Genomic DNA, 27,896 nt, shown 5'->3' on the forward strand with positions numbered 1-27,896 from the left:
ATTACCTGGCTTGGGACCGCACAGTGACCATGATCTTCCACGCAGGGTAGGCCCTCACTGGAATGGCTAGTGAACCTGGGAGCAGGCCCACACAACTGCAGCTAATAGGAGGCTGGCTCTACCCTGTCCCCCATCACACGGCGTCCTGTTCTCAGGAAACCTCCAGGCTACTCGTAATGGCAGCAGCAAAGATAGGCCATGCCCGAGAAACTACAATCCAGTTAACTTTTTTTTCCTTGCTAGGAAAATATTCCATTTACTCCCCTAAGCACAAACACCTTCTTTTTATACTCCACCCTCCATCCTCTTTAGCATTCAAGGACAAAAGTGGAGGTACAAAACTTCAGCCTGCTCCTGTTCATGAGAGTAAATGACACTCAGGAGCAGCTCGAGCCACTGCACTGCAGAGTGGAGGAACTCCTGTCAGCTGGGGATGGGGAACTCACGACGGAAGCCCACTAGGCGTACCTGGCGCTCCGGCCAGCCAGGCCATCTCCACCTGTTCACAGCCCTCTACTGCTCCAGCCTCTTACCTACTTGTCTGAACCTCATCACATGCCCTCCCCCTGCCCTACCATGCCCCAGGCCTCATACCAGACTGATGAGAGTGTCGTACTGCAAGGCGGAGCCTGAGCTGGCTGTAACCACACTTGCGCGGAGGAATATTCCCTGCTCCTCCAGCAACTTCTTGATCCCACGCACGTGGGAGTCCAGAGTGTGCAGATCCCGAAGCTGGCGGTACTTCTCCTTGGATCCACAGATGAAGAGCAGAAGCTTGCGGACTTGGCGACGCACAAATGGAGTCTGCTGGATCATTAGGTACTTGAAGAGACAAGTACAACAAAAGCCAGTGACTCTGGGACTGTATCTGTACCCACTCTGACTCTAGCACCCTGGGTTTTAATGAACTGTTATTAAAAATTGGTTGGAAACACAAAACAAGCCACAGTCATCTATAGTGTTCCATACTCCTACAAATACCCAAATTCATAGATGCTCAAGTGCCTTACATAAAATAGTGTAGTATTTGCATATAACCTATGCACAGCCTTCACATGTTTAAAATAATCTCTACATTATTTATAGTAACTTAGTGCAATGTAAATGTTTTATAAATAGTTGTTTAAGTATTTCAGGGAATAATGACAAGAAAAAGTCTATAAATGTTCAATATAGATAAATTTTTTCCTTTAATATATATTTTTGATGCAGCTAGTTGTATCTTTGGTAGCAGAATGCTCTTGTGATAACAACAGCCAACTGTATTTCTTCCCAGCCAAGCTGGCATCTGATAAACTTAAATATCCCTTAAAGGGAACAGGAGAAAAAGCATGGAAAGAAAAAACAAAAAAAGAATTATAACAGCCAAGTATAGTGGCATATGTGTATAATTCAGTACTCAGGAGGTAGAGGCAGGATCACAGATCTAAGACAGGCATGTAGTAACTTAGAGAGACCCTATAACTAAAATACAGGATAAAAAAGGTGGAAGGTATAGCTCAGAGATAGAAACCCACGTTGAGTTCAATCCCTAGTACTGCAAAAAAAAAAAAAAAAAATCACAATATATATTCAGACTCATTTTCCTTTCTCAAATACTTGGCATCTACAAGGAAGCTGGCTCCTAAACTGTCCACACAGTGACACCAAAGGGAAAAGGCATTCCAGTCACTTTTTCAAGTAAAGGAACTAGGCAAGAGGCGGGGGCGTGTCTACACAACTCAATGGTCACGGAGGCATTCTCCCCACAGGCTCTTAGGCTGCTGTGCTGATTAAGCTGCGGACTCTGAGCTCCACAGCCGCTGCACCAGTGCTGCCAGTCACACTACTGTGCGCCCGCTGGCTTCCTCTTAGGTTCTGCCAATGGGGAGAAGCGGAGGGAAGCCGGCGGCAGGAGATGAGGACTCCCCCTGCACTCGCTCTCGTTGTCTACAGTCAGCAGCTACTTGCAATGCCCACCAGATCTCCATGCAACATCCCCTCAGGCTCAGGAGGTACCAGCAAAGCACCCTCCTCAGAGCTGCGTCTCACACCAAGGGGCCTAGCAGCGTATGTTACCACAGCGGTCCATTTCTATCTTTTGGTTCTCAAATAGTTATTTAACAATTCCCTACAGTGAAATCTCCGTGAAGATAGCCAGCGGGCTTCTGATTTCCTGACTGGACTTGCCCATCACCCCCGCAGGTGAGGAGAAGCAAACGTTGAGAATCAGCACGGTCCAGCCTGGATGCGCCGTCTCACCATACAGCAGATTCCAGCGGGCAAGAATGCGACCTCAATGAGCGGCCACTGAGTGAGGACAGGAAGAACGCTGGCCACAAAGGTCACAGCAGGGATGTGTCCTCCCGAACTGGCCACTTCCCAGGACCTTCACTCACCTCCGAGAGAAAGTAGAACCATGAGTGATCAAAGACAGGAGGCGGGATTCGGGAATTGGTGTCCGCGATCTTTTTGATTTGGTATGGAAGCCGCAGTACCATCTCTGTGAGAAGCTGAGTATAGGCCTCAAATACATCAGCAGCATGACCCTGGGAGAAGAACACTTGTGTGAAAACCTGGCTTTGCTACTTACCATGGCCACAATCAGAAAAAGGGTTGGATGACCGCTTGCTAGGCACTCTACGTGCTGGAGTGGGTAAAAGGCACTTTTCGAAGCTGCAGCCGCTGACTGACAATTTAGTTTACAAACCCAGGAGGCTCCTAATGGCAGCTTAGTTCGTTCAAAGATTATAGGAAACGTCTCACTGTCCTCAAGTTCTGGCATTTTGTTCTGTGTTTTTTGACACTACACTGATTGCATAAAAATTAGAGCTAGACTGGCAAAAAAAATTTTTGAAAGAAAAATAGTGGCTGAGTATTTCTGACTTTCTATTAGTGATATATTTTCTTTCCTAGAACCAAAATTTTTCATTATTAATTAACAAATATTTTTTCAAGTGAGCCAGAATCACTAGACTCTGTCAAGACTCCTGAGTTCATAGCACACAAAAAGGCAGGGTACTGAGATACTTGACGACAGTGGCAACAGATGCTTTACAAGCTGTGTGGTCCCACAGTGGGGGTCCGCAGGAGTCGGTGGGCACATGGTTCATATACTCAATCTCCAGTTACTACTTCTTATTGGCTCTAAACGAAGCACTAGAGGGTGTGTGTGTGTGTGTGTGTGTGTGTGTGTGTGTTTTAAAGGGGTTGAACTCAGTGGCCTTCTACCCCAGCACTAGAGAGTGTGTGTGTGTGTGTGTGTGTGTGTGTGTGTGTGTGTGTGTGTTTTAAAGGGGGTTGAACTCAGTGGCCTTCTACCCCAGACCTATTTTATTTTCTATTTGGAAACAAGGTCTCACTAAGTTGCAGAGGGCCTACAATCCTCCTGTCTCAACCTTCCAAGTATTCCAAGCCTGTGCCACCATACCTATCCAACTAGAAGTTTAACACACACACACACACACACACACACACACACACACACACACTCTCTCTCTCTCTCTCTCTCTCTCTCTCTCTCTCTCTCTCTCTCTCTGCTGAGTTTAGAGGGGGAAACCAGGGAATATGTACACAGTATGCTCTAGGATCCCAGGGAAACTTGATAGCTGGGAAACATGTATTAGAAGTTTTCAAAAGGATCCAAACCTTGAGGTGGGTCTGAAAGATGACTAGGAATTAGCTAGCTGGTGGAAAAAAGTGATTTACAGGGAACAAACTTCAGAAGGGACAGCACGTACAGCAGCAACACTGCAGCCAGGCGTGGTGACATACACTGCAATCCCCGCACTGGAGAGGCTGAGACAGGAGGATCACAGGCTCAAGAAGCCTCAGAAACTCCGTGAGGCACTCAGCAACCTACAAGATTCTGTCTCAAAGCAAAAATAAAAAGGTCTGGGGTATAGCTCCAAGGTAGAATGCTCATGGGTTTGACCCCCCAAGCACGCGCGCACACAACATGCCAATTCTGGGGAAATGCACAGATTCCTGGGGCTGCGGGGGAAGAGGTAAATTACAGGTGGTAAAGCTAGAGAGTTAAGTTGGTTGCTGGATCCTTAATGAACCAGTTATACAGAACTAACAAAGTATTATTAGAAACTAAAGTGATATCACATTCACACACTATGACTGTCGTATGCCTGTATGCAAAGCCATTCTGGGTAGGCGGAGGAATAAGGAACACAACTAGTCCACAGCCACTAGTCCAACCCATCCGGCTCGAATAAGGAACACAACTAGTACACAGCCACTAGTGCAACCCATCCGGCTCAACTAGTGTACTCAAAGGAAACAGAAGTGGTCACAGAGTAACAACTACGTCCACTGAGCACTGATATGTAAGGGGCTTTTGCAGCATCGCCTCTTTCAGTGCTCACAGCAACATATAAAGCAGATACTATTTGTATTCTCATTTTCCAAGTGTAGAAACTGAAGTCAGTTAGGATCTCTCCATGCTTCTTGGCTGGTAGGTCAGACCATGTGGTGGGACTTGTTCGCGGACCATTCTGAATGGGGTCTCTTGTAACAGCAAGCGGAATAGCTGAAGTGCCCAAGAGGTAAGCCCCTGCTGATGGATTTTCCTTGCGCATTCTCATTTTCTTCTAAGGAGCATAATGTGGAATGAGATGACTGATTTCATCTAATTCCTCAGCTTACAAAGAGCCAAGATTCATAATACCAGTAGAAAAGGCTGAGAGAAATGGCCATTTATTAAATCATGCTGAGATTAAAAACCATCAAGGGGACCTAACTCTCTCCTGTGACTCATCCCCTCAGCTTTGTCCACTAAGCGCGGAGAGCACAGTGCTCTGGAGTAGAGCCAGGAAAAGACCTCACCTTCACATACTGGCGGAGAAAGAATGGGCTCATATCTGGTGGAGATGAAGTTGTATGTGGTTTCAGCAACTGGCTAGTAGCCACTGGCTCCTCGTCATTCTGTTGGCTCTTCCAATACTCCAGCAGCGATTTGAGTACATGCAGACAATAGTCCACAGCCCCTGAGCTGAGCAGGGCTGCTGCAGTGGCACTGGAGATGAGGGAAGATGACTGGAAGGGATGAAATACACAAAGAAGGTGAGAATCATGTCTTATAAAAACTGGGAAATCTGGCTGGTGCTAAGGGGTAGGAAAGGCACTCATAAAAGTTTTAGAATCAGAGCCGGGCATGGTGGCTCACGCTTGTAATCCCAGCATTTGGGAGCCTGAAACAGGAGGATTGCACAGGTTCAAAGCCAGCCTCAGCTGCTTAGTGAGGCCCTTTGCAACTCAGTGAGACCCTGTTTCAAAATAAACAATAAAAAATAGGGCTGGGGGTGTAGCTCGGAGGTAGAATGCCCTGGGTTCCATCCCTAGTACTGGAAAAAAAAAAAAAAGTTTTAGAATTAGCTGTTATGGAAGTGAGCTAATCAGTTTCTTGCATTAAAAGTTTCCCAACTAGCTCAAACATTTCCTCAACTTTTGAGAACAGCCACATGTAAGATAAAATGAATACCAGGTCTCAAATGAATCCCTGGTTTGAGATGCCAGGGAGGCAAGGACTAGAATAACCCTTCCTCCTGGAGGGGCTGTGTTTTCTCTTTGTCCTCCAGCAGCAAGAACCCCATTTCAAGGAGAGAGGAAACTTTCCAATGTAAGTTTTTAGCAACCTCACCCTCCCAGTGGGGGTCTTCCACAGAACCAGTTTCCAAAGGAGATGGGGGTGAGTGATCACATGCATAAAAAAGTAGGAGAAAAGCTGCTGTAAATAAGACCATTAGGAGAGCCTTGCAAATCCCAGCAAACCCCACAGCTCATAAGCTCATTAAGATTGGATGCAGTTCAGCCTCGATTTCTACCTTCTCCGCTCGGTGCTAATCTCCTTTCAGCACACACACTTCGCTTTCTCTCTGCTTTATTACCATACCTTATAGCAACAGACAGTAGGGGAATCCTCTTAGCCACTCTGTGCCTTGCAGAACAGGCCCTTGCTTTTCAATAATAGAAACTTCCAAACCCTTTAACCCCGCCACTGGAGGAACTGTTGGCAGACCAGGGCTTGGAAGGATTCTGAAGAAGGTGGAGGTTTTGCTGTTGAAGAGGTGGCAGCTTAGACTCGTAATTCTCCTCAGGCGACAATGCCTTATTCTAATGGAGAACTATCACCTTTGCCCTCGGCCCTGAACCAACTGGACAATCCTCTTACCTTTCCCCAAAACCCATAAGCTAAAAGCAAAAATACCTCACAGATGGAGGACTTGGATCCGGACTTGGTGCGGGACATGAAGACACTCAGCAGCCGCATCACCACCAGGTGAACTTCGTTCAGGGCACTGCGCTCATTTTTCTTGGAGACGTCCTGTAGGCAGAAGCAGAAGCCCAAATGTCTGCACTTCAAGACCAAGGCATTCCTTGAACAAGGTGCCCTTGAGCTCACCAGCCCTAAATATTTCTCAGGAAGAATCAGAGACAAATTAAGCTCCAGTGTCTCTGTTTATGACTATACCTAGAGCCTGCTATACACTATACACAGGAGGCCACGGTCAGATACAAACAATAATGTCATGCTTCTACCTCATTAAGGACAAAAAAATCCACGAAGGCAGGGACTTTTTCTTGTTCACTATCTGTGCCCAGGATCCCAGTGTCTGCCAGGACCAGCACAGGCCCTGCACTCACTGTGCGAACTCACGCTAAGTGATGCACCTCTGGAGGAGTGGGAATGGAGGAAGACTCTCGGCCAACCCTGCTTCTCAGGCAGCGCACTGCTCTAACTTTACCTTTTTTTTTTTTGCGGTGCTGGGGGTAGAACCCAGGGGCATTCTAACTTTGAGCTACACCCCCAGCCCTGTTTTTTATTCTTTATTTTGAAAACGGGGTCTCATTGAGTTGCATAGGGCCTCACTAAGTAGCTGAGGCTGTCCTCCAACCGTAATCCTCATGTCTCAGCCTCCTGAATGCTGAGGTTACACGTGTGTGTCACCATGGCCGGCTCTAACTTTACCTTTTTATCCATGCCCAGTTCAGCAATAAGCTGAGAGAGCAGGTTGTCCAGGGCGCCCTTGTCTTTTTCATCTTCTCCATCCAGATCTGTAGTCAGCATCAGAATGACCTAGGAGGCAAAGAAAAAAAATTCCCCAAAGAACAACTCTAAACATGGAGCATTTCTAGAAATTCCAATCCTGACTTCAATGTCCATCTTAACTATAAAGTGTTAATGTGGTCTAAATTCTAGGTATTCTAGAGTTTAAGTGCCCACGGTCATAAGAATCCAATTTTGATATACTGCCACACTTGGCATAACTGAAAAGGTTTCCTGAAAATTCTGCACAATTACCTAACTAACCTACATTAAATCCAACCAACGTGACTTGAGCCAGGGTAGTGTGCTGGGCTAAGAAATAAGGAACAATTTTGCCTCTACGGAAGGCAATTGGTAGAAGAACAGCAATCAGATTATACTATAATGCTCAGAGATAACAGAGACAACACAGACTAATAGTCCCAAGCTGTGTCAACAATCAACTGGATGACCTTGGTCCTTTTTAAAAGATACCCCTACCCTTAGTTTTCCTCATGTAAAAATGAAGGACTGTTACTGCACGCCATCCTCTATGACCTAATGCTGAGGCTTCTGGATCCTCTGGAAGAAATGTGATCTGCTTAAGGCTGCTCTACTGTAACGCAGTAGACCCAGGGATACCTGCATATATGGAATGGCCCGGACACCTCCAACATTTCGTAACTGGGGCAAGGTCTGCAATAATCTCTCCAGCAGCATCAGACGGACCATATGCAGCCTAAAAGCCCAGAAGAAAAAAATAAATATATATGAAACATGAGCTAGTACAAAAGAACCAGCTAAGTACAGTTTTTTTGTTCTTGCCACCAAGCACAAGGAGCTGAATGCTTAGGAAAAATTCTAGTATTTAAAAAAGATAAGAAGTGCCTATTTGGTGTATCGACAGCATAAAGGAGAAATCACATTCTGTTAAAAGGGAACAAAATTGTTCTAATCTACAAATGAGGCTCAAAATATTCCCCAAGCAAGCCACCAGGTTCTAGCCATTCTCTGTATTAGAACCACACATTTGCAAGGGTACAGGGGCACACCCCTGCAATCCCAGCTCCTCAGGAAGCTAAAGCAGGTGGTAAGTTCGAGGCCAGCCTGGGCAATTGAGTGAGACCCTATCTCAAAATACAATTTAAAAAGAGGTAGTGATATAGCTCAGTGGCAGAGCACTTACCTAGCATATACTCAAGCCTGAGTACCAGGGGAGAGGAGAAACAAAGAAGCAAAGCTCCTACTGCAGATTTTACGGTCCCATCCTAGAACTGCTCCTTCAGGGCCTTCCTCTAAGGACAACCAGCCAGGCACATGGCCAAAAGATCCTTTTCTCTTCCTCTTCCCAGGAATTCAGGAAGGCTAGTCAATGGTCTCCTCTCTCATTTCTTACCCATCACTTTCTGTGAAACTCAAGGTCAGTAGCGCGCTCTCCTACTAGACTCAGGCGGCTTCCCACATATTCCGTTAGCCCCTTCTAGCTAGTCTTTTGCATCTGCAGATGCACAGCAGAACGTCTGTACTGTGTGTCTCTGGATCTCTAGCTGATTCAAGAGGTTCAATATCAAAAGTAAGCTCCCACTGACAAGTTGGGTGGCCGTCTCACCTAACACAAGATCAGGGTCAGATTAAGAGTACATTGCTGGCCAGGCGTGGTGGCGCACGCTTGTAATCCCAGCATTCGGGAGGCTGAGACCAAAGGATCGCGGTTCGCAGACAGCCTCAGCTACTTAGTGAGGCCCTCTGCAACTCAGCGAGACCCGGTTAAAAAAATAAAGAATAAAAAACAGGGCAGGGGGTGTAGCTCGGAGGTTGAATGCCCCTGGATTCCATAAGCAGACCATACACACACACACACACACACACACACACACACACAAGATTGCTGAATAAATTAATGAATTTGCTTTCATAAACTGTCCCTGCCTCATTTTACCTCAATGACTATTTTTGTTTTATTATTTTTTTCTATAATTTTTAAATAGTTTTCATGTCTATATTTTTTATATATTTTTTATTTTTATGTGGAAAATATTGAAAATGGCATACATTCAGACTGTGCTTGGTGCCCTCTCACCCCCAGCCTGCTTCCCCTTTCCCCCCTCCCAACAATGAGTGTCCAGGTTGACCATGCTATATTCATACTTTACACATATTCAGATGTAGCTCCTCCACTAATCAATCTCAGCCTTCTTCCTCTCCTATCTTCCCATTCTAGCTTTGCTTAGGTATCCCCTCCATTATCTGGAGTCCTTCTGGTATTCCTAATAGTCCCTAGTTTGCGCATATTAGAGAAAACATATGTCCCTTCTCTTTCTGCGCTTGGCTGATCTCACTTAACATAATGTTCTCCAGGTCTTTCCATCTTCTTGTGAATGACATGATTTTGTTCTTCTTTATAGCTGAGTAGAATTCCACTGTGTGTATTTTCCATAATTTTGCAATCCATTCATCTTTTTTTTCCCTGTGGGTTTGGGGATGGAACCCAGGGGCATTTGACTTCCGAGCTACACCCCTGGCCCTATTTTTTATTCTTTATTTTGAAACCGGGTCTCACTAAGTTGCAAAGAGCCTCACTAAGTAGCTGAGGCTGTCCACAAACCGCAATCCTCCAGTCTCAGCCTCCCGTATGCTGGGATTACAAGTATGTGCCACCACACCCGGTTCCATTCATCTGTTGATGGAGATCTAGGTTGGTTCCATATTTTGGCTGTTACGAATTGTGCTATGAACATGGGTATGCACATGTTACTGTAGTTCTCTGATTTCAACCCCTTTGGAAGAATACCCAGGAGTGGTATAGCTGGATCACATGGTGGATCTATTCCCAATTTTCTAAGGAGTCTCTACGCTGATCACCATAGTGCCTGAACTAGTTTGCACTCCCACTAACAGTGTAAAAGAGTTCCTCTTTTCCTCGACAGCATTTATTGTTGATTTCTTTATGCTTGCCACTCTGATTGGGGTTAGATGGAATCTCAGCGTAGTTTTGATTTGCATCTCCCTGATGGCTAATGATGTTTGAACATCTTTTCATGTATCTATTGGCCCTTTGTATCTCTTCTTTTGTGAAGTGTCTATTCAGTTCAGTTGCCCATTTCTTGATTGGGTTATTTGTTTTGTTAGTGTAGAGTCTTTTGAGCTCTTTGTATATTCTGGATATTAGCCCTCTATCAGAGTGGTGGCTGGTAAAGACCTTCTTTCATTCTGTAGGCTTTCTCTTTAGATTCTTGATGGTTTCCTTTGATGAAAAGAAACTTTTTAGTTTGATGCTATCCTACTTGTTAATTCTTGCTTTCATTTCCTGTGCTTTGGAGGTCTTGAGAAAGTTATTGCCTGTGCCAATATGTTGGAGTGTTGAGTCTATGCCCTCCCCTAATAACTTCCCAGTCTCTGATCTAATTTCTAAGTCTTTGATCCATCTCAAGTTGATTCCTGTGCATGGTGAGAGGTAAAGATTTAATTCCAGCTTTATACAAATGGATAGCCAGTTCTCCCAGCACCATTTGTTGAAAAGGCTGCCTTTTCTCTAGCGAATGAGTTTGGCCCCTTTGTCAAAGATCAACTGACTACAGGTGTATGGTTTTGTTTCTGTATCTTCTATTCTGTTCCACTGGTCAGTGTACCTGTTATTGTGCCAGTACCGTGCTGTTTTTACTACTATTGCTCTATAGTATAATTTGAAGTCAGGGATTGTGATGCCTCCTGCCTGGTTCTTATTACTGAGGATTGCTTTAGCTATTCTGGATCTTTTTTTTCTCCATATCAAAATCATGACTGATTTTTCTAGGTCTATGAAGAATGTCATTGATATTTTGATAGGAATTGCATTAAATCTGTAGATCACTTTTGGCAGAATGGCCATTCTGATGATATTTATTCTACTTATCCATGAGCAAAGGAGATCTTTCCATCTTCCAAGGTCTTCTTCGATTTCTTTAATATGTTATAGTTTTTGTTGTAGAGATCTTTTACATCTTTGGTTAGGTTTATTCCTAGGTGTTTTATTGGTTTTGAAGTTATAGTGAATGGAATTTATTTCTTTATTTCTCTGCTGTTAAAAAGCCAGAAGCCAGCCAGCCACCCTGCCTACAAACAAACACATAAATACACACCTACCCCAGGGACTTTTTTTTTTTTTTTTTTTTTTTTTTTTTTTTTTTTTTTTGCGGGTCTGGGGATGGAACCCAGGGGCATTTGACCTCTGAGCTACACCCCCTGCCCTATTTTTTATTCTTTATTTTGAAACTGGGTCTCACTGAGTCACAGAGACAGCCTCACTAAGTAGCTGAGGCTGTCTGCGAACCGCGATCCTCTGGTCTCAGCCTCCCGAATGCTGGGATTACAAGTGTGCCCACCACGCCCGCTTCCCCAAGGACTATCTTTAAAAAGCCAGAAGCACGCGTGCAGGCAGGCACGCACGCACACACACACACACACACACACACACACACACACACTCCTCTCCCCCCGCCCCGCCATACTGGGGTCAAACTCAGAGGCATTCTACCTCCAAGGTACACCCCCAGCCTTATTTTTTACTCTTTATTTTGAAACAGGGTCTCAAGTTGCAGAGGACCTCACTAAATAGCTGAGGCTGGCCACAAACCTGTGATCCTCCTGTCTCAGCCTCCCAAGTATCTGGATTACAAGAGCGCACTACCAGGCCCAGCTCAAACCAACTGTAATCCCTTCCTATTTTATTCTCTCTGCAATTGATCTAACTCTAAACAAAGAAAGCAAACCTAACCTCAGTGTGGTGGAACATGCCTGTGACCCCAGCTATCGGGAGGCTGAGGTAGGAGAATCACTAGTTCAAGGCCAGCCTGGGAAGCTTAATAAGACCCTGTTTCAAAATAACAAGGGCTGGGATGTAGCTCAGTGTTAAGAGTGCTTGCTCAGCATGCACAAGGATCTGGGTGCAATATCCAGAAATACATACATACATACATACACACATACATACATACATACATTTGGAGCACTTTCCCAGCCCTTAAATTGTTTCAGTGGTTTACTACCTTTATATTTCAAAAGAAATATACTATTATCACCATTCCACCTCCTATTTCTTTCTTTTCTTTTCTTTTCTGTGGTGTTGAGGAATAAACCTTCTCAACACCTTCGAACTACACTCACTCTATTTTTTATTTTATTTCATTTTTTTTGCAGTACTGGGAATGGAACTCTGAGGCATTCTACCTCTGAGCCGCACCGTTATCCCTATTTTTTAGTCTTTATTTTTTGAAACAGGGTCTCACTGATCTGCAAAGGGCCTCGCTAAGTAGCTGAGGCTGTCCTCGAACCCAGATCCTCCTGTCTCAGCCTCCAGAGTACTGGGATTACAGCTGTGTGCCACCATGCCTGGCGCAACCTCCTACTTCTGAACTGCTCTGACAGGCAAACCTCAAGACTGTGAGTGGCCTGATCCTGACCTGTTGCTAGTGTGGACATCTCCTTCAGCTTCCCCTTCTCCTTCTCCCTCGGAGCCATCTCCCTCCTGGTGCCCAGTGGTGGTGCTGATAGCGCCAGTGCTTGAGCTGACACTTCCTGGTCCAGCTGGATGCCCCTCAGCTGTAGCATCGCCATAAGCACTGCTCCGGCCAGATACTAAAGGGAAACAGGTAAGGAGAAAGCATACAAATAAATTCCCAGAGCATAATGGAAGCCAATGCATTCTGAAGTCAGCAATAGTTGGACTGGTAGCTTTAAACATTATTTTCTTCGTTGTGAAGCTCAGTAAGGATTCAATTGATGATCCTGGCTAGGACTACACTAAGTCACTCTCTAAGGCACTCAACCTCCAAAAGTACACGAGCTCCACCCCCAACAACATTCTTATTTTCAACCGCTGATAAACTTTTATCAAGTGCTTCAGAAGAAATGGACCCCAATATGCAAAGCTACAAATTATCAGCTACTCTTAATCTCTTCCAGAAAAAATGTTCAACACCAAGTGTTAACTACAGGCTGACTGACAAGGCCAAACCCAAGAGGCCTGGTTGTGCCCCTTCATCCCATGACCTCACCCTAGCAACTATGACCCTGTGGGGACGGCCTGCTGTGTTAACACACAGGTCACTAACAGCACTGCCCAAAGATACGCCCTCCCAGTACGTATGAAGAAAATACAATAGAAAAATGGGTTCCAAGGTCACCCCACAATCAGTTTAATCGTGATTTGGAAGTACACATGCGGTTAATTTTTATCCATGAACAGAATATTTCAATATTAATCCCACTGAACTTAAGCAGTGCACACCTGAAACTCCAGAGGTGAACTTCACAAGATTTTCTTCTTATTCTTCTTCTTTTTTTTTTTGGTACTAGAGATTGAGTCCAGGGGCATTCTACATCTGACTTACATCCCAGCCTCTTTTCACTTTTTACTTTGAAACAGGGTCTTGTTAAGTTGCTACGGCTGGCTTCAAACCTGTGATCTTTCTGTCTCAGCTTCTCAAATACTCGACTTCTCAAGTAATCCACACTTGGCTTCCACAATGAGGCCCCACAACTTCGCTTTGCTAAAACCAATTCCAGGACCCAGGGAGGAACTGCTCTTTTGCCCCCACCCTGAGCAGAGAGCCCAGGACCCCAGGCACATTACCGCTGTGCTCGCCAGCCACCGAGTCCACTGCACTTCCCCCGCTCTCCGAGCCCACACTGCCCCCGTGGTCGGCAGGAGAGGTCCGGAGGGTAGAGCCATCGGTCGCTGCTGTGCTGCCCTCGTCATCCGAGGCCGGAGCTACGAGAGTAACGAGAGCGGTTACAGGTAAAAGCCCCTCCCTGGGGCGAAAGCACCAAACCTCACAGTGCAGAGGACACAATGCAGTTTATACATCCTGTTGTCAGATAAAAGGGGAAAGACCTGCTTTGCTGGTTAGTCACTAGCAGAAACAAACACTATACATGGTGCATTGCAAACAGTACTTAGACAAAAGGGAAAACCCAGTTCCCTGAGCATTTCCTTAGCTCTTAAACTACAATGTAGAGATTCAGTAAGAATCTGTGAAATGGACACAGTTGTCTAGCTAAATGCGTCATGGTCACCATCGGCTAAGGTGTTACTGACACCTGCTGAGAGGTCTGAAGCTAGCCATCGCCGTTCAAAGAACAGAACTCTGGATTTTAATCAGATTTATTTGCAATCAGTTAATTTGTGCTTATATTAGGAAATCACTTATCATGAGCTCTTAAATCAACTTTTTTTTTTTTTTTGTAATCAAGTGGTCCAGAGGGGAGCTTATTGGGAAATTCCACAGCTCCAAATCATCCTCATCAGATGCTAATAATGAAGCAAGGAAATTCCCCAGAGACAGCCACAGCATCCAGGACCAGGGCTGAGCTGAGACAGGAGGAAAATGCTGGATGAGATAGAGGGAGGAGAGCCACAACAGCCAAGAGCATGGTACAGACACAACTGGCACGACACGAAGCAGCACTGGAGCCTGAAGAACAGCAACTGCAGAGACCTCAGAAAAACAGCAAGCCATGGCAGCAGGCTGGGGGACAGCCAGCTTCTCCTTTTTTTGCCTACTCAGGTAAAATTCCCCAAAGAAAAAGTAATGGATGTAATAGTCTGAAAAAGTATAAATAAACCCTAAGATTACTCAAGGGTTGGTTTTTCAGTGGATTTCCAAGGTATGCCATCCTCCTCTGTTTGGTCTAACTATCTGAAAATATCATTTTTCTTTTTTTTTTCTTTTTTCTTTAAATATCATTTTTCTTAGCAGATTAGGAAAAAGATCGAAAGTAAGGACAAAATGAGTTTTAAGATTTCCCATGGATTTTAATGGTCCACAAAAAACCATACCTTTCAAGCACCCAGGTCCCTCCATGGTTAGCCACTCTACCTGAGACTTTGGAAGCATAAGCCAGCTGTCTACAGCTTTACTTTTATTTGAAAACAGAGTAGAAAGATAAAAGGCATGAGCCCTCTTTCTTGTCTCCTTTTTAATACTGTCTAGCATGTTAGAACTCTGACAAAGAACACACAACACTGACCTTAAGCCCTACTGCTAAGCAGCCTACTCGCTGCTCTCTGGACCTCCCCTCGGGGACAGCTGAAGCCAGGCGGCATGCACACTGAGGAAGTGAAGCCACGCGCCGGTGCCATGCTGCAGCACTATGCCGTCCTCCCACACCCTGTTCCTAAAGCAGGGCAGAAGCAGGAAGTCCAGGATGGCCTCAAAGCAGCTGCCCGTTACCCTCTCACAGCACCGGAAACCAGGCCCAAGGCCCTGGGCCTGAGCCATCCTCCTTGCTGTGGACAGTTACCTGATGCTGTGGTGTCAGAGAGGGTTCCTGCGTCCAGAGAGGAAGAGCTGGGAGCCTGGCCCGACAGCCCCAGGCTCTGCAGGCCCAGGGCACTGCTGCTGCTGCCTGGGAAGCAAGTGGAGAGTGAGCGCGGCATCCCCGCCGGACCCCGTCCACAGCTGCTTTGGCCACCTGCTGCCTCAGGAGAAGGTAATCAATGGCCACTGCTGTCCACCCACCAAGCTCAGTTACAGAGAGGGTGGGATGCCTCCTGCAGCTCAGGCACAACAGAGGCCAGAGGAGTCTAGCTGATTCGGGAGGAAAGAATCCAAAAGATCAAACTAGCATAAACTATGAGATTGGCTCCCAGCCTGAAATTCTTGCCACAATCTCTCTCACTCTCCACCTGTATCTCTGAGCAGCTCTCACCCAGATCAACCTCTCCCCAAATCTGGGGACAAGCTACATCAGCTGGGTATCAGTAACGGCCAAAACCTCCTTCCTGTGCAAAGCCATGGGCCACTACGTTACTGGCATTGCCTTCTACCTTGCTGGTCCTGCTGCAGGCTCAGGGCAATGGCTAGTTCGACCATGGTCTCGTCATCGGCATCGGGCGGGATGTCCAGCATGGGGGGGAAACCCTCTGCACCTGCCAGCAGGGCCTCCAGGGGAGAGGGGTTGCCATTGTTGACGTTTTCAGCTGTCTCCAGGACCATGGACTCAGACTGCAGAGAGAACGCTGTGTCGGTGTCCCATGGCAAACAGTAACTTGAGGAAGTCCACTGAGTAAGAGCCAGAGGGGAGTTGAAAGCTCCTTCGCCCCTCTCGAGCTGCCAGACTCACCACCATCTCAAAATCTCCATGGTCCACCTCACTCTGCTCCTGGCTCTCCTGACGGATGTGACCACCATCCGGGATTCCTGAAGACTGCATTTTCTCATCTGCGTCATCGTCATCATCATCGTCCTTGTCTCCTGAGTCAAAAAAATCCAAGTCACCTGAAAAAACTCCACCATCTTGACACATGGTGTAACAAATAGCAACAAAAGCCCAAATCAAGCCAACAAATAGCACCCTGTGCTTCTGAGGTGAAAATCCAGATGCTATGCCTAAAAGGACTTATTCTCTTATTTCTTGAACCTAAGAAGATCTGAGGAGATGGGGTTACTGGTGACAGCTTTACCCCACAGGCTTTTCCAACTGATGGACTAAGTAAAAAACAACCTTGGATTACAAAGCGATTTCCATAAAGCAGAGAAATATAAGACTAGTAGATCCCAGGAACTCCCACCAATTCTTAGGAGACCTTGTACGAGAGAAAAAATAGTACAATTGAGATGTCTTTTATCCGACAACCTTGAGTGTATTCACTACTTTCCCCCCAAAACAACTAGGTCAGTGAGATTTTTATGCATAATTGAAATGTAAAGCCATTGAACAGAAACCACGGATAACTCAACAGGTCCTGCATGGGCCCACACCTGTGGGAAATTGGAAAGGAAAGGCCTCTAGTAAAGAAGAAGTCTAAGTGGGACTCCTGATTGTCAGAAGAGGAGAGAGAACTCACCTCCACTTGACGAACTGTTCAAGCAAGTGAATACATCCTCAATTAGACAAGGAAACTATCTGTACTAGAGATTCTTGCCAGAGAAGAGAACCACAAGATGCTGCCTACTTCAGCAAAAGCGTAGGTAAAGCTAAATGTTATTCAAGGAAGAATGTCTGAAAGCTACAAAGCTGTAGCTTTCCTCCAGATGCAGTGTCCTGTGCAGCAGGCACCAACCTACATGGGGCTGCTGAGCACCTAAAATATGACTAGTCCAAATGGAAACAGGCCGCTAGTATCAAATACACACTGTACTTCAAAAATAATACCATAATATAAAATATTTCACTAATAGTTTTTTATGTTGACTATTCATTAAAATATTTCTGACACAATGGATTAAGTAAACTTTTAGTAAATTAATTATCTTTACTTGCTTTTACTACTTTATGTGGCTGCTAGAATATGTGTGTGTGTGTGTGTGTGTGTGTGTGTGTGTGTGTGTGTGTGCGCGCACAAGTGTTTCATTGGAAACTTGCTTTTGAATCAAATCACATAAGCAGCAAGTTATATAAGATGGTGCTATTATTTAGAAATTTTGTAGAACTGCTTTTACTAAAACAAAAAAGTGTTGTGTACCTGACCATGCCCAAGCATATCATAAGGGAGAGGTGTGAAATCTGCAATCAAGCTTATTATAGGTAAATCTAATGAAGATTCTGCCTCTTAAGCAAAACAATAAACTCTTAATGAAGATTTTTTTGCCAGGAAAAGGTCTTCCCTGAAAAAACAAGTACATTTTGTATTTGGTCAACTCTGATTTTTGCAAATGTTTTTACATTATGGCTCTTAGGAAACTTTACCCAAATATAAGATGGTCATTCAACAACCATGCTAGCTAGACCTTGTGGTATACATTTTCTGTGTCCTTGACATCTTTATTTTCCCAAGGCTTTGATTTTATTTTTATTCTATTTACTATATGCATTTTTTACATGCCACCTTAAATCTTCGCAGAATAGTAAGGTAAAAAAACAGAAGAGCAAAAGGCTCCAGGCCCTTTGCCCACTTGAGCAGCATGTCCTCCCTCCCACAAACGAGCTGCAGCCTAAACCCACACTTCACTTTACCCATTGGAGTGTTGCTTCGAGGGGAAGAGGGCAATGTCACATGTCTCCGTTTGTTCCTGGGCCTCAGGACTCGAATCAGAGCTTGTTTACAAGAGAAGCTCACAGCAGGATCCTAAAATTTAAAAGACAACTGTCGTTCATTCTTAGGCTTTATGTTATTTGCAAAATCAGCTATAACGCATTCCTTTCCCGGTCAAATATACAAACTCACACTGAAGACCTATCTACTCTCCTCTGCAACCCAGCTAACCAAATGCAGAAGGTCAAGCCAACTGGCACTTCAGACCAGACGTGCACATAAGACCCACTCACTGCCTTCCTGTGTCAATTCCTGGTGACAGGCTATTTGCTCCTGCAGCCACTGTGGCTTTCTAAGAATGGGCTAGGCTTTTTAGATGATCAAACCCTCAGTGTTCTCCTTAGCCCTGTAAATAACATTGTGTCACTGATAGACACATCGTGTCATTTACAAATAACACTGTGTCACAGCTTCTGTGAGAGGGTCACTAGAAATAAAAATCTTGGATGTATCACATTCATTCATGCATCCATTTAAGTAATACTTACTTAGTACTAACTATATATAGGAAACACCATGCTAGTCTCTGGGGAGTCAGCACTGAACAAGATCAAGTCTACTCTATTTCCAAACTTTACTCTTCCATGCTATAACATCTTAAAGCTTTTATTTGAAAGCAGGAATTCCTATTGCCTTCATTTAAACCCACTTAATTCATCACATTAGCAAATTGATTGAACTTTTCTTCCAAACACTCCTAGGCTGAGAGACACGGGGCTGTGATGGTACTTACAGGACACAACAGCATCTGCATGTAGACCTTAGATGCTGCGCTGATACAGTCCAGCTCACAAGTACAGTAGCCGTGAATGATGTCAACCAGCGCACTGACGGTAGCTTCAATATGAGTAAGGCCTAAAGTGGAAAAAAAAAAACATCTAAAGATCTGGTCGAAAAAAACTCTAGATACTTTGGGAGCCCAAGTCAAAAAGTGCCATTTCTCATCCCCACATAAAGGCCAAGCTAACAAAAAACAAGTACACACACACAGCAAAACAAACCAACAAAACACACAAACAGAATGTAGACTGTCAACATTATTTGTAATTTGTCTTATTAACAGTCTCCTAACCTCCCAAACTTCTCAAAAACCTTTCCAGATATCCTGCATGACAGAAGTAAGTGACTATCAGTCTTGGAAGGCTGAGGTACGAGGTGCGAGGTCAGTGAGACACTCGCTCAAACAAAATAAAATAGCCTGGGGATGTGGCTCAGAAGTAAAATCCCCAAGTTCAACCCTCACTGCCACAAAAACAAATAAATAAATAAATAAATAAATAAATAAATAAATAAATAAATAGTCGCTGTCTACTCTTTGCGACTACCAAAAGATAAGACAGGGAAATGTACACAGGCAGGCAGAGGCTAAACCTTCCTTACTCTGTCCTCAAGCCTGGGCAATGAAATATGACCTCGACAGAACTTTTAGTCTGTGCTAAAGTAATCTCCAAACAATAATAAATCTCATGCCAGATGTCCTGTTTTTCTCAGCTGCTATTCAGATACTTCTTCTTGCTATACTTTCAGTAGCATGAGAAGTTAAATATCCAAGTAGTAGCTTGGAAATAAAATATTTCCCAAGGCTGATGCTTGAGTCTTACTTTTTGAATTAGCACTGAACCAAGTTTCAAAGTTTTTTTTTGTTTTTGTTTTTGTTTTGTTTTGTTTTGTTTTGTGGTACTGGGGATGGAACCCAGGGACATTATATCTCAGAGCTACACCCCCAGCCCTATTTTTTATTCTTTATTTTGAAGTAGAGTCTCACTGAGTTTCAAAGGGGCTCATTAAGTTAGCTGAGGCTGTCCACAAACCATGATCCTCCCGTCTCAGCCTCCTGAATGCTGGGATTACAAGCGCATGCCACCACACCCAGCCCCTCAAAGGATTTTAATAAAAAATTGTAAATACCACTGGGGACACACACATCCATACAACAGTGGCTGTGAAATATGCAACCCCATATGAAGAGATACAACTTAAGAAACTCGCAGTCTGCCACACTGTTAATTCCTGTACCATGAATTATGCTCTGATCTCCCAAATTTCTATTTCCCAATTTATTAATTCTGGAAGAAATGAATGGTGAAGGCTAAAGGCTAAGGATTCAGAGAACTTGTATCAAATTAACTCTATACCAGATTCAAGTATCTCTTGTAACATGATACCTGGCAGGCAGGCAGGAGCCAAGAAGGCATTCTTGGGTTTGGATGCATGGAGTTTCCAGAAATGGTTCACCAGCTGTGTGATGAAACTACAGCAATCTCCTTCCACCTGCTTCTGCAGTTCTTTCCCCTCATCTACTCCTTCTACACAGGACAAAGAAGATTTATTAACGATGGTAAATCCCAGATGGAATTTAATTTAAGGTTAACTCAGGTCAAGGAAGCTTGCCTGCGGAGGGAGTTTCAAGTGGGGCCCCAATCAATATGCCAACTATCCCTAGATTCCAGCAGGCACATCTAGGAAAAAAACAGTCTGGGAAAGGAATATCACAGAAAACATTGTATGTTAGAATTAAGTAGAAAGGGGAGCATTCAGGATCTTTACAGCAGATTAAAAGATGTCCGTTGCAACTGTTCAACTTCTAAAATCTAGAAGAACATCTGCAAATGATTCTGGGATTGTGGTGTTAGAAGGACAAGCAGGATGATGATGGCATGTAGGAACATGTAAATGATAGGGAACTGTAAAGGCAACAATAACCTCTATTTTGATAATGGCAAAACAGGTTCGCTACCCAACCAGCGAGGAGATGAGGAAACACAATCTGCCACTGCACGTGTTAATGTAGTATTTGCAAAAGAGCAACATGAAAAGACAAGACACAACCCCATTACTTCAAGGTGAGCAAGGCCAACCAAGCTTAGCTTTACCCCAAAGACCGTAAGACATAGTAACTTCAAAGACAGATTATATCTGATGTCCAGAACACTGAGCAAACTCAAGGATGATTGAAGAAGTGAACACTGGAAAGGGGATTTAGTTAAAAGGGTAAAATCCTCATGCCAAAGCCCTTCCAAAGTAGGAAGAGCAGGAAGTAAATTCCCTGTCACAGGCCATGAGGTCAGCAAGAGGCCAGTGAGAACAAGAAGAGGGAGAGAAAAAATAAAGAAGGTATACTAGCAGATTTCAGGACCACGGCCACACAGGCCAAGTTCACCTGTTTCCATCTGAGGCAGCTTTGACTCCGTAAAGTGCACAAGATTGTTAGGACGCATGATGGCAATAGAGCGCGCTGTAATCACCAGCCTCTGGAACACCTCGGGGTCCAAATCCTTGCCTTCCTTGCTGGATGTGTTGAGACACTGCACAGCTTTGCTCAGTAAGGCCTGATCCTATAAAACAGCACCACAGAGGTTCAACCATAAGCAAAGGCTGGGATCTACAGCACAGAATCGAGCAGAGCTGGCAGATCTTTAGGACTGTCATCTCCCCTCGAGAGAATAGATTAATTACCACCAATCACCTAGAACAAATCTTTAAAGCAGCCCGATATGTTAAACTACTTAATATATAAAAATTAAAGTCTTTAAAAAGTCAAAGCCCATGTAATTAGCATCAAAGCCTGATAGAAAAATCTGAATCCACTCAACTTTCCAGAACTGCAGCAGCCCAGATCTCTTGCCTCTCATAAGTCATTTTCCCTATGTTCCTATTGTTTGAGGGTAATGTTTCCAAACGACCTTTCCTTGGGAGGCTCAGCAATTGAAACTCCCGTTTCTCAGTTTGGGGCTGGAGATCCCAAAGCTAACCAAGACTTCTGGGCTGGCAGCTTCCCCCAGAGCCCTTCTTCTGCCTCATGCATCCAAACTGTCATCTTGTCAATATATAGAAACAGGCCAACTTACCTCCTGCAGCCAGTGACTTCTATGGATGAGACCTCTCTCCCCAGATCACTCCTTCAGAGGTATCCCAACAACTCACCCTTCAATAGCTGCCTTACAGAGGCTGGGGTGCGTGTGAGAACACATCGTGGGCAATTCCCCTTTCCCTCACTGTTCTAGGGAGAAGATGCCACCCACATCATCCTTTTCTTTCTTACTTCTTCCTGGTCCTACTAGAGGAACAGAAAAATACCGTGAACCAGCGGCCCACAAGCTAGCTTACCCTCAGTTCTGAGTGGTGCTCATGCATTTCTCAGTAGAAGCTCGAGACTCTGGGTCTCATCTCAGTGCTACGGATCCCTTCTCCAGCTTACTTTGCTATACCCTTGCTTTACACACGAAAAGCCAAGTTACTCAGGTCCCTGTCTGGATCACAACTTCCATGTCTATAGAAGGCCTTCCCGAGAGGGAACGATTACCTTGTGGCTATGATAGGCTGAACGGCTGGTGTGCAGGCTGGCCAGAAGGCTCTTGGACTGCTGCTGGACACTGGCAGGTGCCGGCAGGGACAGCAGCAAAGTGGCCAGCTCCTGAGCTGCATTCTTGTTTCTCTCCTGATGCAAAAGACAGCAGGGTCATCACTAATCCCACCAACTCAATGCAGAATGAACTCTCTAGTCTGTCCTCCCCCTTCCTTCCTTCAAGGCCACCAGGGCTAGGTTATACACCATAGACTACAAAGACCAAAATAATAAAAAATAAAAAGTTTCAGAAACTATAGTCCTCTTGTAACATAGGTGAAGAAATAGAATCCAAACTCACAACTCCCAGAACAGCCTTTGTGCACCAGTTCTCACCCTACGCCAAGACACGTCTCACTCCGCCCCCCAAAAGCAGGACATGATGTCCAAAGCCAAAAAACTTCTCTGGCGCTTCTTTGCAAATCGAGATTAGGCTACAAGCATTCTTCCGCTGTGAGGCCTCGGGCCTCAGACAACTTCACTGACTTCCTGCCTCTTCAGAAAGCTCCCATGTGCTTTGAAGAAGTAACTTGCCTTCTCGATGATTGGGCCAACAGCAAAGCAGCTTTCCAGGGCTTCTAAAGAACTCACAACCAGCCTGGGGAGACAGAAAACCTGGCTTGAGTACAACAACCGTTCTCTTTGCCTCTTGCTTTTAGCCTAGGCGAACTACAGTTGTGAGAACCTTGGGGACAGCTAATGAATGCCAAATACAATATCAAAGCACAATAAGACCTGCCACAGGCACTACGCAGATCACTGCCTGTGCTACAGGCCAGAAGAATCCTGGCTCCTGCTCGGAGATCAACCTGAGGCCATGTTCATAATCCGTAACTCAAAGACAGGGCTTTTCTTCCTCAAAGAGGATAAATGTGCTTCCTTCTGCTGCCTGTGGCAGGGATCACTGAGATGGGCTTAATGTCTTGCTGCAATGAAACCCAAAGCCCAGGTGCCCAGAGATCAGTGGTCAAAGGGAGACACAGAGGGAAAGGTTAAGGCCATCTTCTATACCGCGAGGTTAACGTTGGATTTTATTACACCGCCAAGAAGATGCATGGAGGCATTCCCGAAAGTCCCTGAGTATGGGAGAGTCGAACTATGTTTTGGTGCATGCCACTTGCCAACATTCAAAGGGTAGTACAAAACAGCTTTGAAAAACTGACAATTCTCCCTTAGGGAAGGAACTGAAAGCCCAGCTATTAAAGGTACCAAGTAATGTGCTCCCACAGCTTACTCCTTTGAATTTAACGCGGCATAGCAAAATAACCAACATCCTGACAGCGGAGGCTCTGGACAGAGGAAAGGGGTGAGGACAAAGGAAGGCAATGAAGATCTAGGGAGAAGGGAGCGAGGCACAGAACAGACGTGGACAGACAAGCTTCCTAGTAGCTTATGGATAACAGGGGTTTCTGCGTACCCCTCAAACACCATCCCCTTTCTCATCCACTGTGGAGAAGGAACAGAGAGGACTGGGGTAAGGAAGAGAAAGCCGAAAGAGTCTGAGGCAGCCAACACCAAGGGTGCACGCACAATCCTGGGTGTGCTCCATTTTTACACATGGAGAACTCTGCAGCCATGCAATGACCAGGACAGAAAGAAGCAGGGGGACTCTTAACAGAAGCAGAATGCAAAGCCACACCATTGCATACGCTGCTCCCTGACACACACGCACTCGTGCAGAGAAAAGAAAGAGGGCATACTAACCGGTCCAGCTTGGTTAGGGACTCAGTTTCAGAACTTGGGGGAGAAGCAAAGGAAAAAAAAAAGGAAAAAAACTGTGAAGCTCGGAGAATCCTGGGAACGCCCTAAGCAAACCATGTAAGAACAGGGTAGGGAAAAAAGAAAGAGGAAGGGAGGGGCTGCTGGTGGGAGGCACTAATCCACACGTGGGCATTCTCTCAGCTTACAATGTAAGAAACCAAGTCTTACATCATAGGTTGTTTCATCTTCCATGGCAAACTAACAGGTACCTAGCACAAAGAAGCCAAGCCTGATGCTCTAGAATGCCCCGTAGGGAGACTGAAGGAGACGCCACCGCAGGATGCAGCAGCAGCCTTTTCTGTTGGCAATGTCATTACCACAAAGTAACTTGCTACTGCAGAGAAAGATGAGAAGACAGTGCGATCAGCCTGGGAGGATATTCCCCCCCACTTTCGGGAAGGCTGGATCCTAATCTAGAACGCTGGCTTAAGCACCTTCCAGTTTGTGGGGTTAGCTACTTCAAAAGGTACTAAGCACTAGACAAAGGACAAAACTTCTGCCCAGGCAGAGACTCTGGCATCAGATGAGTCTGAGCCCACTATTCAGGCTCCATTAAGGAGACACTAAATGTGGGGGAGGCACATGGAAGCTTGAAATCACAGGCTAGACTTGCCATAGTTATGGAGCTGACTCTCTCAAGACACAGCAAGGCTCTGTAGTAAATGAATTCATGGTGAACACTGAAGCCAGCCCCGCCAGCACCCGTACCTCTCCAGGACAGTGCCACTTGTGTTGGTAGGTGCGGCAGAGTCACTGTCCCCGGTGCCATTGTTGTGGTTCAGGTTGGGGGGGCAGACACTGCTGACGGAGGCAGAAGGGAACTCTTCTGGAGGCTCGTCAGGCCAGCCGAACTGCTCCTTAGTCTTGCCATAAATTTTTACAGCATCTATCATGGTGACACCTGCTGGATCCACTGAGGCACCAACTGCAATTAAGTAAGAGAGATTTTAGGAAACACGTTCTCTAAAGGCCTAATACCAGCCCTTCCAGAGCAAAACCAGACCAGTCTGAGCACATCGATTTTATAGACAGAGAGAAATTTCAGCTCCTGAGACACTAGTAGTACTTTAGTCTGTGACTACACAAAGAAACAGTTCCATGGACCAAATGTCTGAATTCTCCTAGTTGAAAGAATCTGTAAGCCGGGCATGGTGGTGCATGCTTGTAATCCCAGTGCTTGGGAGGCTGAGACAGGAGGATCGCACAGGTTCAAAGCCAGTCTCAGCTACTTAGTGAGGCTCTCAGCAACTTAGTGAAACCCTATTTCCAAATAAAGTATAAAATAGGCCTGGGAGTATAGCCCAGAGGTAGAAAAGCCCCTGGGTTCCACCCCCAGCACCACAAAAAAAAAAAAAAAAAAAAAAGAAGGAAAGAAAAATCTGTAAGCATCACTGTAAGGATCCCCTTTCACTGTCAAGGTATTTTATCTCCCACACCTCATCCCAGTGGTTAGTGGCCTCTAACCACTTACCCTATTCAAAGTACCAATCATCACAATTCACACTAAAAGCAGAGTTCTAGGACAAAGAACTACAGGCAGGCGACCAGTAAGATGCCAGTCCTCAAAACACTTAGATTTGTCCTCTGAGCGTTATAAGCTTTCAACGGCATAGCAAGGCCTCACTAAAGAACCTCGCAGAGATGGGTGGTATGAGGCCTTTATCTGTGTTTGAAGAAATTTCAAACACAGATAAAGGCCTCGCCACTTCATGTGCCAGTCTTGCTTCCTCTCTGCCTGAACACCAATACTGCTCAATCAGTGAAGATGACCCAATACCACAGAAGTGAATATTTAACGGAGCTTACCCTGTCTAAGCCCCTCCCATTCTCAAATACACTCCGGGCACTCTGCCTCTTTCACATCTCAATCGGAGCTCAAAGTTTGCTTATGACAGAGACCACAGAGTAATCAGTAAAGCGGGAAGAGCTCAGAACACTGACGGGCCACAGGCTGGTGGCCTCCAAACCAGCAGTCATAATGAGAAGATGGAGACTACCGCAAGTCAAGAGACTCACTGAAAAGGCTCAGCTTCTTATCAGCTTGCAGGGCTTCTTCTCTGGTGAAGGGGAAATCGAACCAGCGTGAGCGACTCAGATTAAGCTGCATAGTTCTGCCAAAGATCTCGATGTATGATGGGGCCCGTTCAATTGCCTGAGTCCCAATCTGGATCCGCATGCCTGTCATCACCATGGTGCTGTTGTTGTTACTGATCTCAATGGTGAAGCCACCAGGCTGTGGGGAGAAAAGACACGGGTCGGAGGACTAGGAGTTAAGTTCGGTATCTGAATCCTTCCTCTGACTTCCTTGCTTCCAAGGATGAGAAAACAAAGGCAGAGAATAAATTCTCTTCCTTGACTGACTTCCTTCTCCTTAGCATTTAACAACCTCCATTGCCCTCTGCACAGGAACTCCAAGTGGTGGAAACCTAGCTTTATGGGACAGGAGTCCTTTAGCATGTCAGAATATCCATTTATTCAAGGGCTGTTTATCCAGAGGGGAGGGTTAGTGACCATGGACAAATACTTTACATGTGCATTCTAGAAGGAGAGCTATTCTCAAACCATAATGTTTATGAGCTTCTTGTATGCATTAAACCAAGTCCAACACAGTCCTCACCTTAGTGTTGGCCACATACATGCCGGTGGAGTTCAGCCGATGCTTTATTTGTTGAGCGTTGTAGACTTGTAGGAGGTCATTACCACCAAACTCCACATCTGTCAGCTGCTGGTTGTGTTCAAAGAAGTCGATGGGGAAAGTCACCTGGCTGGACGTGCGGGTCGCTGTGGAGAACAGTACCAGATCGCAGAGAGCACGCTGCACAGTCTCTGGCACCTCTGCTCCCACTCCATGGCTACAGGCTCCTCCTCACCCTCACACTCTTTAAGCACACTCTCAGTAACAGCGTTTGCATCAGCATGATGCCTGCATGCCTACATGTTACTAGTGTTGGAGGTAAAGTTACTAAGAATGGTCTCTTGTTTGTTTACAAAGAATAACAGAAACTGTTTCTTTACAGGATGATGCATTACACCATTATCTCAAACACAGATCTGAGAATAAATTTAAGTGAATGTAATGATCCCTGGAATAGTCTTTGCTGAGCCAAATGCACTGACTCTTAAATTCAAGTTCTCTCTTCCCTGAAGAGTCCTTCCTCAACCGGGAGCAAGTTCACCAGGCTCAGAGACTGTGACGGGTTCGTCATACTCAGCGGGAAATTAACTGATCAAAGGGACCTATCCACATCAGTTCAATCCAGCAGGCAAGCCACTTTCCCTAAATCCAGAAAGAAAACTCAAACAATGCTGAAGGCATCATTCTTTATGGGGCACCGAAGAACTTCTGACCTGCAGCAGAGAGCCAATGGGACCTGCCATCTGAGGCTTTGGTTTTCTGAAACTGGCTAGCGCAAATGTGCGATCTGGATAGTCCTATTTCTTCACAGCTACGTACAGTGATCGATTTGGTCACTGTCTAGAAGTCTGCCACACTATTCCCCAAAATCTTTCGAGAAGAGGCCTTACTGATTGTAGCTGTTTTGCGCTTTCGAACAGGCTTCATTATGCTGATGACACTGCTGGGCTGCAGGGATGGCTGGAGCCAGTAGGAGGTGTTCTCCACGCTGGCCATGTAAATGCGAAGGCTGCCGTCCTCACAGAGCAAGATCATTGTCGTCCGCTGCTGCTCATTGCAGGCGGTGTGCCTGATGGCAACCATGTCTTGGATCTTTGGGACAAAGGAGGGGTTAGTTCCCCTATCT

General features: G+C 45.4%; 1 protein-coding gene across 1 annotated transcript in view; it reads right to left on the reverse strand.

Moving 5' to 3' along the window:
* The window catches only part of UBR4 (ubiquitin protein ligase E3 component n-recognin 4), a gene marked incomplete at both ends in the record, with an annotated part of 142,096 nt that overhangs the window by 50,648 nt on the left and 63,552 nt on the right, over positions 1 to 27,896 (reverse strand). The window contains 21 exons of the mRNA XM_080690743.1: positions 595 to 822; positions 2,379 to 2,528; positions 4,816 to 5,025; positions 6,197 to 6,313; positions 6,959 to 7,066; positions 7,658 to 7,754; positions 12,454 to 12,628; positions 13,626 to 13,763; positions 15,296 to 15,400; positions 15,822 to 15,999; positions 16,118 to 16,248; positions 17,951 to 18,062; positions 18,763 to 18,884; positions 20,195 to 20,335; positions 21,190 to 21,364; positions 22,333 to 22,467; positions 22,909 to 22,972; positions 24,844 to 25,060; positions 26,152 to 26,368; positions 26,753 to 26,916; positions 27,661 to 27,862. Of these exons, the coding sequence (XP_080546869.1) occupies positions 595 to 822; positions 2,379 to 2,528; positions 4,816 to 5,025; positions 6,197 to 6,313; positions 6,959 to 7,066; positions 7,658 to 7,754; positions 12,454 to 12,628; positions 13,626 to 13,763; positions 15,296 to 15,400; positions 15,822 to 15,999; positions 16,118 to 16,248; positions 17,951 to 18,062; positions 18,763 to 18,884; positions 20,195 to 20,335; positions 21,190 to 21,364; positions 22,333 to 22,467; positions 22,909 to 22,972; positions 24,844 to 25,060; positions 26,152 to 26,368; positions 26,753 to 26,916; positions 27,661 to 27,862 (3,186 nt within the window). The remainder of the gene's footprint in view (positions 1 to 594; positions 823 to 2,378; positions 2,529 to 4,815; positions 5,026 to 6,196; positions 6,314 to 6,958; positions 7,067 to 7,657; positions 7,755 to 12,453; positions 12,629 to 13,625; positions 13,764 to 15,295; positions 15,401 to 15,821; positions 16,000 to 16,117; positions 16,249 to 17,950; positions 18,063 to 18,762; positions 18,885 to 20,194; positions 20,336 to 21,189; positions 21,365 to 22,332; positions 22,468 to 22,908; positions 22,973 to 24,843; positions 25,061 to 26,151; positions 26,369 to 26,752; positions 26,917 to 27,660; positions 27,863 to 27,896) is intronic.

This window comes from Muscardinus avellanarius (genome assembly GCF_963383645.1).
Source record: "Muscardinus avellanarius genome assembly, chromosome: 3".
In the NCBI taxonomy this organism is placed as follows: domain Eukaryota; kingdom Metazoa; phylum Chordata; class Mammalia; order Rodentia; family Gliridae; genus Muscardinus; species Muscardinus avellanarius.